The 18,174-nt window shown below is 45.5% G+C and overlaps 1 protein-coding gene across 1 annotated transcript in view; it reads left to right on the forward strand.

The window, feature by feature from the left end:
- The first annotated feature begins 1,088 nt into the window (after window positions 1-1,088).
- Window positions 1,089-18,174, forward strand: part of ASAH2 (N-acylsphingosine amidohydrolase (non-lysosomal ceramidase) 2) — a 20,663-nt gene continuing 3,577 nt past the window's right edge. Inside the window, exons 1-18 of the mRNA XM_010083341.1 lie at window positions 1,089-1,215; window positions 3,517-3,596; window positions 4,011-4,160; window positions 4,719-4,895; window positions 5,289-5,416; window positions 6,021-6,098; window positions 7,106-7,226; window positions 8,696-8,821; window positions 9,355-9,441; window positions 10,347-10,451; window positions 10,562-10,643; window positions 11,148-11,263; window positions 13,669-13,763; window positions 14,407-14,446; window positions 15,188-15,283; window positions 16,147-16,242; window positions 16,878-17,027; window positions 17,795-17,854. Of these exons, the coding sequence (XP_010081643.1) occupies window positions 1,089-1,215; window positions 3,517-3,596; window positions 4,011-4,160; window positions 4,719-4,895; window positions 5,289-5,416; window positions 6,021-6,098; window positions 7,106-7,226; window positions 8,696-8,821; window positions 9,355-9,441; window positions 10,347-10,451; window positions 10,562-10,643; window positions 11,148-11,263; window positions 13,669-13,763; window positions 14,407-14,446; window positions 15,188-15,283; window positions 16,147-16,242; window positions 16,878-17,027; window positions 17,795-17,854 (1,914 nt within the window). The remainder of the gene's footprint in view (window positions 1,216-3,516; window positions 3,597-4,010; window positions 4,161-4,718; window positions 4,896-5,288; window positions 5,417-6,020; window positions 6,099-7,105; window positions 7,227-8,695; window positions 8,822-9,354; window positions 9,442-10,346; window positions 10,452-10,561; window positions 10,644-11,147; window positions 11,264-13,668; window positions 13,764-14,406; window positions 14,447-15,187; window positions 15,284-16,146; window positions 16,243-16,877; window positions 17,028-17,794; window positions 17,855-18,174) is intronic.

Here is an 18,174-nt window from a genome sequence, read left to right on the forward strand (position 1 = left end):
TCCAAGACCACAAGTGCTTGTTTCAGCAGTTATTTTCTGCAGGTTCATTATTTCCAGGGTGTATCACCTCAGGGGAATAGCCTGCAGGCAGGACCTTTACCAAGTCCCACAAGGAACCAGTCCTTGGGGGCAAAGATATGAATCGCTCACAGGCAGAGAAGTGGGATCTGCAGTAAGTTTTATCTCCTAACACATGGAAACATCCAAAGCTATTTTCAAGGCTTATTTCTAGCTTGTACAGATACAGGAAGGGCAAAAGGCACGGCTTTGCCACCAGTACCGCTTCCCACTGGGCAAGAATTAAACCTTTGACGCAAATCTCAGGTGCCAGAGCAGGACGCATCAGAGGTCACCAGAGCTTGTATCACAGGGGGGAACAGCAGATTTCCCTGTAGCTGTATTTTGAATAGTTTTGCTTGTTAATATTTAACCCCAAATAAACTTCTGTCCAAGGAGAAAGAACAATACGCAAAAAGCAAACCCCAAGAGCTCTGCATATGGTGAAGAAAGCCGGTGTCTGTATGTGGGGTCCTACCTTGGAAAACTCTTATAACCACTGCTTGTTCTAGCCAGGGGAGAATTGCACTTGGACATATGATGGAGTGTACTTTTCTCACACTGAGTTGCCTAAATTGACCTTTATCACGGTGACAATATTGTTTTCTGATGTGTTCTGAAGAGCTGCGAGGCTTCTGGCCACAGCATCTCCCTTGGCCGCTTGGTGAATGCAGGAGCTGGTGGAAGATTGTGGGGTTTATTTAAAGGATTTCTTCAAAATAATGAGCAAAACGTCCTGGGAAATGCAGAATGGGTAATTGGGGCACTCACCCTGTCCTGTCGGACCTCGTGATGAGGAGTGATTGCCGCTCGCAGAAGAGATGTTTTTGCTGCCGTAAGCAGATTTATTTTTCAGTCTCCGCTTCCCATCCTTGTCGCTGCTGCCTGCTCTTACGCTGGGCTGGGGGACACAAACCATCACCAGGTCTTTGAGGGTGCGACGTGCTGCTCTGGGTGGGAGGTGCCCAACTTTGAGGCTGCCCCGTCTGTCTTCCCCATGGGCTCCTTTCTGCTTTCACAGTGGCCCCACCATGTGCAGGAAGAGGTCCAAGTGCTCCTTCTCCCACCTGGAGGTGATCCTCATCATCTGCCTGGTGTTGATGATCGCGGTGACCGTGGTGCTCCTCGTCCTCCACTTTCTCACCAAACACAGCAACGGCAAGTTGAGCTATTTCAGTCCCACCATCGCAGCCTGCTCGAGTGTGTGTCCAGGGCAGTCATTTAAATTAAAGGGGTACAGGTAGAGGATTGCTGGCCACTTCTGAGCCTTCTTAATCTTCTCTATGCATGGTTGTTGTGGAAGCTGATTTAGAATCCTGCCGCACCTAGACTCCTCTCTGAGAAGGAGTTTAGAAAGCAAGGGGGTCCACTCTGAACCTCGCGACTCAACAGGAGGGTCTTCCCTACTCTTTGTGTTTCTACCCTTAGGCATAAACCATTCACCAAGTCTGGGACTAAGACTGGACTCAGCCACACTGAGGCTCCTTAAGGAGTTTAGAGAGCAAGAGGGTCCACTCTGAACCTCGTGGCTCAATGGGGGGGTCTCCCTTACCCTTTTTCATCTCTGGTCTCTGTGTAAACCATTCTAGCTTGATTCTAACTTGATTTTCCTGCGTGAGTTTCTTCCATGTAGTAAGGAATAGAGTGAACCTTGCCGTTGAACTTTGTTACATCACACTTTTACAAATTCTACTGAAATCACCTTTGATGGTGATTCTTTAAGCAACCTAGATCCATGACAAGCTGGCGTAGTCAGCGGGATTCTACATCAGCTCCTGTCAGAGTGGTCCTCTTGCACAGCTGCGGCACAGCGCTGTTGCTGGTCTCTCTGCCAGGAACATGGTGGTCAAACCCAACACGAGCATCTCTGAGGGTGTGGATGCACAGCCTCCGGGCCAGGAGGTGAGACTCTTGGGGAAAGAAAACATTTAGCATCATAGAACAGAATCATAGAATCATTAAGGTTGGAAAAGACCTCAAGGATCATCAAGTCCAACCGTCAACCCAACACCACCTAACTCACTAAACCATGTCCCTAAGCACCACATCTACACATTTCTTGAACACCTCCAGGGATGGTGACTCCACCACTTCCCTGGGCAGCCTGTTCCAATGCCTGATCACTCTTTCAGTGATGAAATTTTTTCTAATATCCAGCCTAAACCTCCCCTGGAGTTTCCACGTGACAGGAGCCCTTTCCCAGAGCTGGGCGTCTCCCCCATCCTGGACGGGGCATCACCCAACTTCTCAGCAATGGGACCTTCCAATTTCTAGATTTCATTCTTGAATTGGATGCAGTTCATGCTTTCTTTATGCTTCTAGGGTGTAACATGTAAGAGTTTTGCACAAGCCATTCCTCACTGTGTCATAGCCCTTAGAGGAGAAGGTGGAGGAACAGCAGTTTTAATAGGTAGCCCTGTTCACTCACACCATTTTAAACAAGAGAAATGCCTTGTGGTCAGTCTGGGGCCAGTGTGAGTGTTTCACTTCTCCTCTGTTTTGAGTGACAGCCTAGGAAAGGCCAGACTGGGAAGATTGAGCATCCCCTTGTCCTGCTGCTCTGCCTCGAGTGGCAGCTGCTGGCTGGGGAAGACTGTGAGAACAGATCAAGCACACAGAAATATTTTCCCACAGTGTTATCTCAGCCTCTAGTGATTTGTGGCTCTGGTATTTCCTGACATGCAGATAACTTCTTTTTTTTTTTTTTTTTTTTAATTTAATAGTCCTCAATGGCTTTTCTTCCGTGAGTTTGTCCAGGTGCTTTGTCCATCCTGTAGAAGGACTTCTGCACCTTCATGACAGCTGGGATGAGACATGATCTCCTTCGGGAGTCCTTTTCCTCACCGCTCGCCTGGAGGTCGTTGCCCAGAGTTGCTTTTCTCTTCTTTGAGCTCCTGCTGGCTCTGCTGTGATTTTTTTGAGAGCAGGGCACCAAGTGCTGGACACAGGACACATTGGAGGCACCAGGGTGACATATGGATGTGTCCCTCTTTCTCCTCTAGTCCCAGTAGCTCCTGACACACCATCCCCTTTTGCTTACTGCTGCTGAGCTGAATATTTTTGTATGAAAACAGCTCTTAACACCCTTGGATCCGTTTCCTGCATGGTAGCAGTGGGAGAGCTTAATCAATGAAGCTGTTTCCCCTCGCTGTGAATCATGACACGTTTTACACAATTCAGCAACCCCATCTCGTGAGCTCCTTCTGCAGTTCTTCATTCCTGGTCCACCCTTTGCCTCCCCAAATGCCACAGCAGCCTCAGCACACTTTGACCACATTGATAGCCCACTGGAAACCCAAATGGCCAGTTGGATCCCCTTGTCCATGGGACTGCTGAGTCCTCTGGGGATGTTGAGCAGGTTTCAGGCATGAAATTTCTTTAAAAAGGCTGGATTACATCTTCTGTCCCTGATTCTGCTTGCTCATGTGTCCACTGATCTACGATTTATTCTTATTGTAGATTCCAGCAGAATAGTACCAAATTACTTAGTGGGTGTAGGTCGAGCTGACTGCACGGGACCCGTGGCAGAAATTCCTCTGGTAAGTTGGGGGAGTGGAACTTGGCGTTGGAGAAGTACTGATTTTCATAATCTCTGACTATTTTTTGACGGACTTCTGGTTTGGAGGCTCTGCCTTGCCAAATGGTTGTTGTCTTCAAATGTTAGGTGAAATTGATTTGAGGCTTTGAGCAATCTGGGCTAGTGGGAGGTGTCCCTGCCCATGGCAGGGGGTTGGAACTCGATGGTCTTTAAGGTCCCTTCCAAACCAAACCCTTCTGTGATTCTGTGATTCTTGCAATCACAGGGCAAGATAGTTGCAGCTCTGAGTGTTCGTATGAGTTGAGTTGAATGAGTCCTCTGAATCTCTGGCAAAACTACTTAGAAAAATAAATGCAAATGGATGCATCGCTCAGTATTTTGGCCATGTGGACTTGATGGGGCTCTTCCCTCACAGATGGGATATGCCAACCCGGACCAGGTGGGTGGTGGGCTTCTCACGCGTCTCTACAGCCGAGCCTTCATTGTGGCAGAACCTGATGACTCCAAGCGAGTAGTGTTTGTCAGCGCTGACATAGGAATGGTGTCTCAGAGACTGCGGCTGGAGGTACGTGGCTGGAAATGAATGACTGGCACTGTTTGGGTTGTCGCTGGTATTAGCATCAAGGTTGTAGTCACTGCTAAATAATATCGAGCACAGCAGCATGCTGGCTGTTTGGTTTGGGATCTCCTTGCAGCACGATCTTGAAGAGAAGTTATGCCCCTGCTTTGGATTCCTCAGCAAATGTGGCTGGACTTTGATCATGCTTTTCTTGTCGAAAAAACTGTCACGAATACATTCAATCACAAATACATTATCATGGTACCTGTGTAATGCTCCATCTCCAGCACCACAGAGGAAGGAGGAAGATGCCAGACAACTGGGGACTCCTTGGATGAACTGGGCTTCACTGCAAGTTGGCCATAGACCTCTTCCCTTCCCAGATTTTATTATTTTAATGCTCTTGCCAAGTCAACAGCTGTAACCTGTTTGTTGTGACACCAGTATGCAGGTATCAGGCAGAAGGAGAAGAGCAAGGAGGAAGATGAATGAATGGAGTTTTATAAATCTCTGTAGCCTTTGGGCACGAAAAAGGGGTTTTTAGGACCACTTCCTTTGTCTTAGGTGCTTGAGAAGCTGAAGAGCAAGTATGGTGAGCTGTACCGACAGGACAACATCATCCTCAGCGGCACCCACACGCACTCAGGGCCTGGTGGCTACTTCCAGTACACCCTCTTCTGGATCACGAGCAAAGGGCTGATCAGACCGTCCCTCAACGCTATCGTGAATGGCATCGTAAAGGTTGGTGTTGTCACATCTGCTGACATGAGAGCCCATAAATGCAGAAAAGGTGGGGGGAGAGACGTTTGTGTCTAATGGTTCTCTTGCTTTTTGTGGTAGCACCTCTGAATGTCACAGTCTTAAAACGGACTTGGAGGTGGGTTTATGCCTACTGGTGAAATCAGATCAAAAAGCAGAAGCCTTGAAGTCTTTCTTTAGAAAGAGACAGTTGTGAGTAGTTTCAAAATATAATAATTTTCTAGAATTTTAAACTACTTAAGGGGAAAAAAAGAAAGTCTCCAAATTCCCAAGAAAGTGTTGGGAACAGGCAGGAAGGGAAAAAAAGTTATTCCAGATAATCTCATATATGCATTACGTGCATGGAATAATATTCCTGGCCTTCCTGCTTTTCAGAGCATTGATATAGCTCATCAGAACATGAAGAGAGGAAGGATTTTTGTAAACAGAGGCACTGTAGAAAACAGCCAGATCAACCGAAGCCCTTTCTCCTATCTTGAGAACCCAGCATCCGAACGAAGCAGGTAAAAGCTCCTCAAACAGGAAAGAAACAGAGTCCTGAAGAGGACCCTTCGGTCGTGACCATGACCCAGCCATCCTGCAGCTGGTTTTTCTGGTCGTTCATGGGATGGTTGAAAATGTGGAGCCAAGGCTGTGTCAGAATGACACTGTTGCCATCCTGGGTGCTTGGGTGTGTGCATCCCCAAAAATTAGTTGCAAGAGTGGACTTGAAAGTTGCGGTTGCCCTCTCCAAGCATGTGAGGCATTGGTCAAGGACGTGACTTCATGCTTTGTTAAAAAACAAACAAAAAAATGAAATAAAAATTATTTAGTAGACATCGCCATTGGCATTAAAGTGCCATCCTTGGTGCATTAATTTGTATTCAGAGAGAGCTCCTCTCTCTGTCCCCTGGAGAAGCAGCACCTGAGGTCATCAACCATAACTCTTCCCTTACCTTCACAGCTGTTTTCAGATGCTTCTCTAAGGTCTCTCTGTGCTCTGGTAGTACCTGTAATAACCTCTTGATTTCCTTGCTCAACCTAGTGGAGATTTAACATGTCTGAGCAACACATAGCATGACCGTGGCTCTGACACTAATGGGATTTCCCTGCTTCGTTTTCATGCAGGTATTCATCCAACACAGATAAAGAAATGGTGATGCTGAAGATGGTAGATATGAATGGACGGGAGCTAGGCCTTATCAGGTACTGACCACCAAAGTAACATATTTTTCTCCAAATCGTCATAAGCCATGGTTCTGTAGCAGTTACATCTTTCTGCACAAGCTCTCCTTCTACCATTGACCCTTGAGCATTCCTCCCAGCTAGTCACCAGAGGGTCTCTGAGGAAAGAGTAAGTGAGAGTCCATGAGTGCATGAACCAGTTCAGAGTCCCTCATCTACTGTGATGGGCACATCTGGTACAACCCAAAGGCATCTGGGGAAGACGACCGTAGGTGGTCTTCCCTCATAGGGATGTAGAAAGATCCCCTCCGGGCCTCTTGCTGTGGCCCTCCAAGCAGATCCTGGCCCTGACATCTCCAGACCCTTTGTGCTTCTCCCCACTCGTTTATTTTCTTTAGCACCCCACGATCTGTGGGAAGCGTGCTGTTCCTGCAGGCAGCATTTACAACGCTCATCCTATCAACAGACCTGCGGGGCAGCGTTCGGCTGCACAAAGTTCAGAGCTCAAGGCCAGGCCAATGAAGTAACATGTGGTAACAAAGCCATAATGGTGTTTTCCTCATTCAGAACTCACAAACGAGAGTCCGACTGCCTTAAGAGGAAGAGAAGGGTTTTATTTTTTTTGTAAGAATTAGAGTGTTCCTTTCCCCCCCCCCCACATCATTGACTCCTCCTTGTTTCTTTGAAGCAAGGGAATAAAAATCCCTCCAAAATAGAATTCTCTGGACTCAGAAAAGAGTCAGTTCAGGTCTGAAATAGCTCTCGGTAGCCCTGATAATCACAGTGCCAAAATCTGTGGCCTTAAGACCTGGCCCATCAGAGCCATGAGCCCTCCTGGTCAGGAAGGGAGAGGATGGGACTAACTCTGCCCTTGCTAATCCATCCCTAGGTACCAATAGTCTGTGTTTGTATTCTCCCAAAGAAAAAAAATCCCATGTCAGTTGCAAATATATAGATTGAACATGTCAATTTCTGATATATAGATTAAATTATGCGTTTCCTGTGTGTGTCTTCTGACTCCTCTTCAGCTGGTTTGCTGTGCACCCCGTCAGCATGAACAACACCAACCGTCTCGTGAACAGTGACAACATGGGCTACGCGTCTTACTTGTTCGAACAGGAGAAGAACAAGGGGATGCTTCCGGGAGAGGTGGGAGAGTTTTCAGACTGATTAAAATAATGGGGAAAAACATGCTGCAACAGGGAAGGGCTGGTTGGTGCATTCTGTTGGCCAAAGTGGGTTCTTTCAAACAGTGAAACAGGGACAGCAGGGTAAACACAGAAAAAAGAGGACAAGGATGAAAGTTTTATTTTATTTTCTTTCTTCCTATATAAAAGAGAAATTGCAAGGTGTAATCTTGACTTTCCAAACTAGTAATCAGTGGCATTTAGGAATAAACCAAATTTATTTTGATTTGACTGTTGGAAATATTAGAAAGAAATGTGTGCAATACTTGATCCAAAGGGATATATATATTGCATCTGTGGTGTGGCATCAAGTCTGTGGTCAGCCCCACTTCTTTTTTGTGGCTCGCAGGCAGTTCTGCCTTCTGATTTTCATTTATCCAGAAGATTTGCCATCCTCAGAGTGCAAACACAGCTTCTTTAAAAAAGCATTATTTCCCCTGAAATGTAGATATGGATGTGAACCCATCTCATGGATGCTTTGGGTTGATTAAGAGGGTGTCCTGTGTGTATCTCCAGCATGCACCTTGAAACAGTCACCCAATTCCTATGTTAATCCTCCAGGCAGAGGAACATGTGCAGTTCATACCAAAGATGGAAACTAAAGGAAGTCTACTGAATTCCTGCTTGCAAATGGTTCTTTTTATAGTGGCTTGTCTAAAAGCTTTTAACAAGATTCTACTGCAGTGTGTACTTACAGGTGCAAGTCAGTGCAAGTTCTTGTGCACGCAAAGCTAACAAGTGTTCGCAGGATTCAATATTTAGCTGTTCGATCTGCTGGGTACGTTGTGTCTAGCAGTCTTACAAGAAAATGGCTTAAGAGCTGATCAATATATCTAATATCAAAAATATCTGATATCAAAATACCTGGTGTTGATGCATCCCATCTCTAAAAGAGGGGGGGGGAAATCGCAAGTATCTGTGAGCTGAATTCAGCTGACACTCGGTGTGTAACCAGCCTTGCGGCTCACAAGTACTGCTTGGTGTTACCTCCCACAGTCAGATCCAATAGCTCTCACTCTGTTAAGTCAGTCACGGTAAAGCATAGCAGAAAAAAAATCCTGTGCAGGTGCTACGATAACCCATTAATGTCTGGTCAATGTGAGCAAGTGGGGACATGAGGGGGAGAGCGGCCGCTGAGATGGAAGAGGTAGGTGAAGAAACGCTGTCTGGGTACCAAAGCGGTGTGAAGGTTCCCCTGAAATGGCAGTTGCATCCTGTGTGTCCTGTTCTCCCTTGCTCTTCCTGTCCCTAACACTTGGGACACTCCTAAATCCCCATTCCAGTCCTCCCAGTCACTTCAGAAAGGTCTACCAGCATTGCATGCTCATCAACTGGCTGTAACGCCGACTTTGACTGCAGGAAGAGCTGCAGGTGATGTTTGCAATTACTGCAAGGCACTAAACCCCATCTGACCATATCTGGTTTTGGCAGGGCTCTTTCGTTGCCGCCTTTGCATCCTCCAACTTGGGAGATGTGTCGCCTAACACCAAAGGCCCCTTCTGCGTGAACACGGGGGAGTCATGCAATAACCCGCAGAGCACCTGTCCCACTGGGGGGGTAAGTGTGTCTTACCTGACCTGCATTGACTTCTGATAAGGAGAAAATGGGGTGGAGCAGCAAATACAGAGCCATGTGGTGGATCGTTGTGCATGAAGAGGACATGCCCAGAGAAGCTGTGGATGCCTCATCCCTGGAGGGGTTCAAGGCCAGGTTGGATGAGGCTTTGAGCAACCTGGGCTAGTGGGAGGTGTCCCTACCCATGGAAGGGGGTGGAACTGGATGATCTCTAAGGTCCCTTCCAACCCAAACCATTCTGTGATTCTAGGACGTGTCACCTCTTTTTGGACTATTCTGTATGCCACTTTCAGGAATGTACTGTCTTGTCCGTATCCACCCTGTTTTCTGCTCATTCAGCTCAAATTTAAATTTATCTTGCTGCAAAGGTTAGTGTAGTAACCCAGTTCCCAATTTGAGATGGCTAGCATGAAGGAATTAGTTCCCACAGTATGACAATCGCTTGTGAACTCACCCACTTTGCACATTTTCTACATATTAACTGATGGCTAGAATTTAAACAAATTTCTTCGCAGGCGACGATGTGCATGGCCATGGGTCCTGGTGATGACATGTTTGAGAGTACAAGAATTATAGGTCAAAATATCTACCTGAAAGCAAGGGTAAGTGATATTTTGCTTTACGAGCGTGTGTGAATGCTGTTATTACAGGAATGCGTGTTCGTTTGAGCAACTTTCTTGCACCTGTTTTTGTGAATGTTTGTAGATTTCAATTACTCTAAAATCCAAATGTATATGCTTAATGACAAGTTTCCTGATTATTAAGAAAGCACACACTTTTATTAAGAAAGCACACACTTTTTTTTTTTTTTTTTTAGATATGCCATTGTAGGTGTTGCAATTTGCAAATGTTGGTTTGGGTTTTAACCTCAATATTCCTCATCAGAATATAACATGGATGTTGCCCCTTATAATCTCCCCCTCCCTCCCATGCGTGCATCTCAGAGGTGTCACGATGGGAATAATCGCTAGTGTTGAAGACTCCTCAAAGAACTTGGAGACACCACCACATACCACTTGTTGGCCGACTTTGGCGTCACACTCCCAAACTAACGCAAATGCGAGTTAAAACGTGACAGCTTAAACATCCTCTGAAGAGACTCATCTTGCGCTGTTTGACTTTGCTCCATTTTTCTCATAGAAACATTTCTTCTGTTTAGTCTAAGAGGTGAGAAGGTTGCAATTAGGAAAAAGAAGTTGCTGTCCTCAGGGAACAGGTGCATGTTTCAGCTGTAAAAAGCAAAGGCATGCACAGAACTGCTGACCAGAGAGAGTCTTCCCTATGTTACCTGGGATGGGGAGAGCTTGCAGGACTCGGGGAATGCAGGATGTAGAGACGGGGTGATAGAAGCAAAGGAGCTTGGGAAATCCACTTGTGCTTTGACACCTGGAAGAGGCCACTGGAAGGTGTCAACAGGATTAAGAAATCATTCATGTAGCTGAATCTCAGATGATCTCAGTGCCTGATTTCTTCTTCCTCAAGGGTTTCCACATTGTGTGTCTCTTAGGAGCTGTATGAAGAAGCTTCCCAGGAGGTCACGGGACCCCTCAGCTCAGCTCACCAGTGGGTGAACATGACTGATGTCTCTGTGGAGATCAACACCACGCACGTGGTAAGAGTGAGAGCTCCTAGACAAAGGCATAAGGAAGGAAGAAGTATTGTATTTGCTGAGGGAAACTGGTTTTAAAATATCTTTTTCGGTTTTTTCCCCTTCTGATGAAGGTTAAAACATGTAAACCAGCCCTAGGATACAGCTTTGCCGCAGGGACTATCGATGGAGTGGGGGCTTTCAACTTCACACAAGGTAATTTAGGGAGTGGATGTCAATGTGGCTTCATACAAATGGGGAGGACATGGGGCATCCCTCAGATAGATTTAAACCCCCAGAGTCATTTAAGAATATCATCGGCTTGTTGAACCACAGTCTCCAAAGGGATGTTTTTTGGAAGGTGTGGTCTTGCAGCCTCCTTGCAATTTTCCTGTGTTGGTCAGAAGGCTTCTGGAGAAGGATGTGACCACGTTCTGAAGGAAGGAGAGTGCTGGATGGGGATCGTGGAGAAGAAGGAGCTGACTTTGGGGCAATCTTTCTCATTTCTTCTCATTACCTGAAGGCTGCCAAGGTGGAGCTCAGATGGGCTAAGTCTTGGCTTTTCAAACCATCCCAGAAGAGGGAGATGGTCAGAATCCACTGAGCAATATCCTATCCCACATAAGCAGGGAGGGGCCAATAAATGAGTTTTCTGACCGATAGCTGCTGGGTAAACTGAAGGAAGATGCTTTAACATTTAAAAGATATTTTCGCCTCAAGGCTTAGTAGAAGGGGACCCGTTTTGGGATGGAATCCGGGACCAGCTGCTGGGAGAGCCATCCAATGAAACGATAGCCTGCCAGAAACCCAAGCCAATCCTCTTTAGCACCGGAGAGGTAAGGATGCACCGGTGTGTGCCCTGGGAAGTACAGAGATTGCTGATCCGGGCTAGGTTTGGGTAGGGCCCTACAGACAATGTCTGTGCAGGACCATATGGTGAAGAACAAGGAGGCAGAGAGAGCTGCATGGGCTTTTAAAAAATAGAAAGCAAGAATGAGTGTTGTCATTAGCTTGCATCAGAATGAGAGAAGTGAAAGTTTTCCTCTTGCAGAGCATCTTTTCCATATATCCTAGGAGGAGGGACCAGACCTGCTGCTCTCATTAGGGTCAAAACACCTAACCAGGCTTTGACTTCCTCTGGAAACATCCTGTTGACTTCTCTGCTTTTCTGTCATGTTTATGCAAGTGTCTGATACTTCTATGAGCTATAACATTGACTGATGCCAGACTTACTCATCCACAGGCAGAATCACACCAGGCTCAGGCTGGAGGTACCTCGGGTAGGGTTCTTCAGCACGACCCTGCTCCCAGCAGGACCAATGCTGCAGTTACAGCAGGTTGCTCAGGGCCATGTCCAGAAGAGTCGGGGCAGTCAGCAAGCGTGGAGGTCCACCACTGCTTGGGTCCACATCCCAGGGATGCCCCACTCACAGAGGGAAGGGTTATTTCTTAGGGCCAGCCTCTGCAGAGCTATTGCTCCATTGGTCCCAACCCATCTTCCTGCTTGAGGCTGCTCTGTCCTGGCCAGGACTTGGTGTTTGTTCTTACCAAACTTTCCCAAAATCCTACTTCCAGCTTTAAAAGTAAATTCATGCCCCATTTTCACCCTGCTGTTCCCTTGTTATTAAGGCAAATGCACTTTAGCAAAGCGGGATCATGACCAAGGCCTTTTAGAGCACTTAGAGGATGCCATCTGGATGAGGCGATTCATTGTTATTCCTTTCATCAGTCTCTTTAAAAGCTTTCCTGGTGTTGCTTTGTGTTCAATCAGCTCCTCACCTCATGTCTCTGAGAAAGGTCCCAGGGCAGAGCCTACTCCTACCCCACTTCCTCTGCCCAGGATGGCGCTTAAATTACACTTTATTCTTATGGCTTTATGTCCTGGTGTCAGCTGGGACAGAGTGAGCTTTCTCCACAGCAGCCAGTGTGAGGGTCTATTTTGGGTTTGTGCTGAGGAGAAGCTGATCACACACTGATGGGAAGAGCTGCTGCCAGGACAGTCAAGGACTTTCCAGCTTCTCTGCTGTGCCCGTGTCTGCAGGGGCAGGAGAAGCTGGGACGGAGCACAGCCCCAGTTCCCAGCCCAGGATTCAACCTCAGGTTGAGGACTGAGACCCAAACTGGCCCATGGTCTGTTCCATCCCATGCCCGGCATGGCCAGGGTATGGGTGAGGCTCTGTCCGTAAGGGCTCTCTCTTGCTCCAGGTTGTCTCCCTCTGGGTCGCCCCTCTCTTGGGGTTGTCTCTGTCTCTCGGACACTCGGGCTCTGATATCCATTCCAGGATTGTGGTTTCAGGACTCTCCATGCTCCGGGATTGTTAGCTGGGAATGAGCCTTGGTCATGGGGTGATAAGCAGTGTCACTGTGTATCACCCGTTTGTACATTTGTATCTATTGCTATTATTATAATCATTATCATTATTTCCAATGTTATTATAATTTGGTTATTAAATTGTTCTTATCTCAACCCATGAGTCTCTTTTCCCTTCACCCCTTTGATTCTCTCCCCATCCCTGGGGGGGGTGAGGGTGAGTGAGCAGCTGTTGTGTATAAAACCATGACACTTTATCACCTTTTGAGCATCATTTTATGGATGCTCTGGCAGGCCTCCTGCTTCTGATGTGTTTCACAAGGTTTATTCATTCATATTTTGACCCCAGTAAATGGCTCCTCAAAAATCTTTTTGGCTTGCTGGAGTGGGATTTTGCATTTCATTTGCTGGAGCCATGCCACCCTTGAGCTCCTGTTGTTCTTAATTTCCATCTAACAGACTTTTCATTTTTATTTAGCTAATTATTCTTTTTTAATTTTAGATTAAATGCTGTTGTAGTGTTATTTTGATATGGCGTGATCCCTGCTAAGGGGCAGTTTGAGGTCAGGGCTAACTTGAGGGTTCCCTGAGCATCATCCTTTGGATGACTTAGAAACTCTCCCATTGCATCGCAACAGACGGTGCATTTGCTCAGCTAATGAATAGATAACTCATTTCCCTTCGCCATCGGGCTCTGATTTCACTCATTCACTTTTGGTTTCCTACTAGGATGATCAACCTTACTGATGCTAACACTCTCCTCCTCCCATGCAGGTGAGGGGTTTCTGACCTTGTTTACCCACATTTCTTTATTTGCCTAATTTATGACTCTAGGAAGGAAAACACTTCAGCTATCTTTTTTTTTTTTTTTTTTTTTTTTCTTTTCTGCGGTCCTACTATAGTAATTTCCACTTTTTTATTTCACCTCAGATGACTCGGCCTCACCCATGGCACCCTGACATTGTGGATGTTCAGATGGCTGCCATTGGGTCACTGGCAATTGTTGCTGTTCCTGGAGAGCTCACGTATGTATTTCATTCGTCTTGTTCTGTACATTGCAGGCAGCAACATTTCATTCAAACTACCTGCAACACTTCTGCAGGCAGGTAGAAAGGGGGTGGAGGCTAAAAATTGTCCTTAATATTCGATCACTGTGTAGGCATTACACATATCTGTCCATTGTGTGTGCTTTCTTGTGTGCTGTCTCTTCCGCTTTCTTGGGCTTTTCTCCCTTCTCTAAATGAGCCATAGGAATGAATGACATGCAAACAAGCTTCCAAAATAATTTCAAAATACAAAATAAAGTTTCAACCAAACAAAAGGAACTTGTTAACTTTGATCTTTTTTTTTCATTCCACAAACACTGTAATGATAAATTGCACTCACTGTTGACAATGATGAAAATCTGAATAGGATAAAGATGTATTTCCAGCACTTTTTTTCCTACCCCACCCTGGGGTGCCTCCAGCTTCACCCTGGCTGCGATGATGTATGTGAAATGTTTTGAGGTGTTTCAGTTGAGCTTATTGCAGAGCAGACTTGAGGGATGCTAAGCAGAGCTGCAGGTGCTACATGAATTTCTGGTGGTGTGCTGCGTGTCCAAGCAGCGATTCCTGCGTTAGCTCCCTACATTTCTGGAGAATGACGTTGTTCCCTTAATGCCCCTAGGACCATGTCCGGACGCAGGCTACGTGAAGCTGTTAAAAGGGTAAGTGGCTGGGGAAGAGGTTTCTCCAGAGCACAGCATATCTGGAACTTCACGTGTCTTGATCCTTCTTTTTTTTCCCTTCTCTCCTCCCAGTTAGGGTCATGAGTCTTGTATCTCAGAGATCCTTCCTTCTCACAATGGCTTCAGACACATTTTGCATGTGCTCACTGACATGCAGGAGAAATTAATATCCTCCCCAAAAGAAGCAAACAGATCGAATTTCAATCTATTAAGCCAACACAAACTAATTCAACTGGGATCCAGGCATAACTGATGCTAGCAGGAGTTTTGTCTCTGGGGTGGAGGGGTTGAGCTCCTTAATCCCTACCAGGATTTTGCAACACCAGAACAATTGGAAAAAAATGGTGAACGTATTGGTTCCATTTTTCTGATTCTCAGCTGCAGGCTGAATATCATCTTAATTTCAGATGCTGCCTCTACAAGTCACTGACCCTGCCTCACATAGTTATATCACCAGTTTTTTGCGGGAGTATACAGACATTGGCTTCAGAAAAACACCTCAATTAATTTTATTTACTGGAGTAAGAGGTCATTTCTCCTCTTTTTTGTTATGAGATGTTAGCAAAGGCAAATTACGCTTCTAGGGTTGCCTTCCTGAACATCCAGCCCCCTCCCCACTGTAACTTTATATTCTGTCCTGGTAAATTATAATAATAATAATAATAATAGTGCATTAAGCAGTTGTTACAAGATAAGTGGCTTTTTTTTTTTTTTTCTTAGGAATTTGATTCTCATGGTACACCAGGAATGGATGTGGTAATTGCAGGTCTGTGCAATGTCTACACCCATTACATTACCACCTATGAAGAATACCAGGTAAATGTTAAAATTGCAGGTTGAACATGTTTAACTGAATTCAGCTTTTGGCTACATGGAATGATAATTCATGTGAAGTTATGTATGCTTAGAGAACTTTTCCTTTGCCACAAAAAGCTGAAGGATCTGTGGCAGAAATCACGAGACCTCCTGGTTTATTCTGGCCGAGACAACATGGTCCAAGGGCCATGGTGGTTTCCTGACTGTAGCTGGAGAGTATGTATGGATGCTTTAACGTGGAAATGGTCTGACATACTGAAGGGAGCTCCTGTGACTTCAGGTCTGGCTTAGCAATGTCCTGATGACTTGGATGAATTAGAAATTATCTTCACAAGGTGGCAAAATTGCCAAAAGGAAGATTTGGAGCTGTAGGGTCGTAAGGTGAACATGAATTGCAGTGACATGTTGCTGCAGAAAAGACCGTGATATATCTTGCTAGACCCCTTAAGGGTCCCCACAAAGCATGGTAGATACTGTGCTTTGTGGAAGATGTAGACCATGGGATGGACTCCTTGGGTTTAGAAATCCTAAACTGGGAGGGAAGGTTGGAAGAACTGGAGCTGTCCAACCCAAAAAGTTGGAGAGGAGACAACCTACATCACAAGCCTTTAAAAGAGTAAAAGACCTGTGATAATTGGAAGAGTGACAACCAGTCCTCCCTATTTGTGGTGGATTGGAGAACGAAGAGTAACCTGAAACTGCAACAGAAATACTTAAGCAAGTTGCTGGGCTGTCTCCCTAGCAAGAAGAGAGTAAACCCCTGCAATTATAGTACTGGTCTTGTTTTGTCACAGCAGGATGAGCTGTATAAACTGCTCAAGAGTCCTTCAAACCCTTCTTATCCAAATTTTGGCCTTTCCTAGGCTCAACGATATGAAGCTGCATCAACTATTTATGGGCCACACACCCTTTCTGCTTATATTCAACTGTACAGAGGACTTGCAAGGGCTATTGCTACGGTAATGAAAATTTTCTGTTCGCCACATGCTGCTAGAGACATTTAAATCCTGTGAATGGTGATGGCTCTATTTGTTCCTCAGTGAGGTTGCATGATTGCTACCCTCACTTTTCTCATAACCCCTTTGAGAAATTCTCGTGTGGTATGAAAATAATTCCTGCAATGGGGGTCTAATACCACCTGAGAAATTTTGGGGGTTTTGGGTTCAAAGTTTAGGAAATAGGTACCTCCAACTTTTCAGCATGGCCTGAAGTTGCTACTTTTCTACTAAGAAGAAAAAAATCTGCTACATTTCTGCTGTATGTGGCAGTGTTTGTGACCATTGTATCCGTGGACCATGAGAACATGCAGGACTGATGGGTGGGTGCTACCTCCTGAATTCATGGGATGTTCTAGTGGGTGGATTTGGGGGACCTCACCAAGAGGAGGGCAGCAGGTGTCCTGCGGGGATTTCTCCTGCATGCAGAGCACTGATGAAGATCCTCTTGTTTGTTTTTATGCTCAATTTATTGTCCTTGTTCTTAAAATCTACCTGAGCAATGGACTGGGCTAAAGAGCCACAGCAGTGATAGCGTTCATCAGAGACGTGCTGGTTATCTGTACGTATGTATAATGAGCACATCTTCCCTCTCCCAGGATGCAGTTCAGGATTTGCCACGTGGTCCAGAGCCTCCAGTTTTCAATATAGGTAACCTGACCTTGGTGCCTTCTCTCATCGCCGATCGTGTGCCAGCAAATAAGACATTCGGGGATGTGCTACAAGAAGTGAGACGACAGTATCGAGCGGTGAGACCTTCAAGGATTTTCTAAAACCTGTTTAGAAAATCATCTTTAAATTTGAAAAAGTCCATGTTTTCTAAAGGGTCATAGTGCTTTCAGACCAAAAAGGTCTCGTTGCTCTTAGTAGGCATGGTTGAAAAGGCAGAGACAGAGCATTTTCATGCCAATGTTGTTGTACTGAACATGATTAAAATGGGTGAATGAAAGCAAAAATAAAAGCCCTTTATTCAACATGAAGAAAATGTCCCATTCTGCTTCAACATAAAACAACAGTTGATGATTAAAGAGGCAAATATTGTACAGGGATTTCTTTACGACCAAAAATCAGGTCACCTTTGATGCCTCTGGAATGGAGTGTAAATGAAGTAAAAATGTCAGAAAGGGTGCAGTTTTCAGTGCTCAAAATTTGGGTAGGGTGTTCATAGGAAAGATTTTCATCTCATTGCTATCTCCAGCAGTAAGGTAGGAGGAAGGCAGGGGGGCATTATTAAAAATCTCACCTATTTCCCTTCCTCTTTTGCACAGAAATCTTATGTGCTGTGGTGGAGTTTACCCAGCAAGCAGGACAGGTGGAATGGCAAGGCACAGAATACTGGTTCCCAGTATAAATTGTCCATTGCTATTTCAACAAGTGCAATTATAAATAATTTTAAACAAAAAAAACACAAAAAACCAACCAAACCACTAAAAAACTCATATGGCATCTTCAAAGGAGGTTCTTAATGTGCAATACACTGCTTAGTCTTCAATATAAATCTAAATTTCCCCCCCAGGGAGAAGTTGCTGAAGTAACTTTTGTAGGTGCGAACCCCAGGAACTCTGCAGAGAATGCGGTAAATACAATGCAACAATGTGGGAATTGGGGATGTTCAGGATTAGGGAATATTTAGTCACTTCCTCTGCCTGATGCATTCTAATCTTTGTTACTCAGGTTTCAGAAAGAGTAAGATCGTGTGTTTCTAGTGCTTTTTTTCTTTGCTGGGAGTCCAGAAGAAGGTAGTTTGTCCCATTAGCATGTGCTTTGGGAATTCACACCACCAGAATGCTTGTGAGGCCAGGTCCTTGATTTGGTCAGATATGGACCAGTCATGATCTCTTCATGCTACTGAAGTCAAAAAGGCACCCATGTCGTGCATTAAGCCAGACACTCTTT

Source organism: Pterocles gutturalis, unplaced genomic scaffold, assembly GCF_000699245.1.
Source record: "Pterocles gutturalis isolate BGI_N339 unplaced genomic scaffold, ASM69924v1 scaffold32070, whole genome shotgun sequence".
Lineage (NCBI taxonomy): Eukaryota > Metazoa > Chordata > Aves > Pterocliformes > Pteroclidae > Pterocles > Pterocles gutturalis.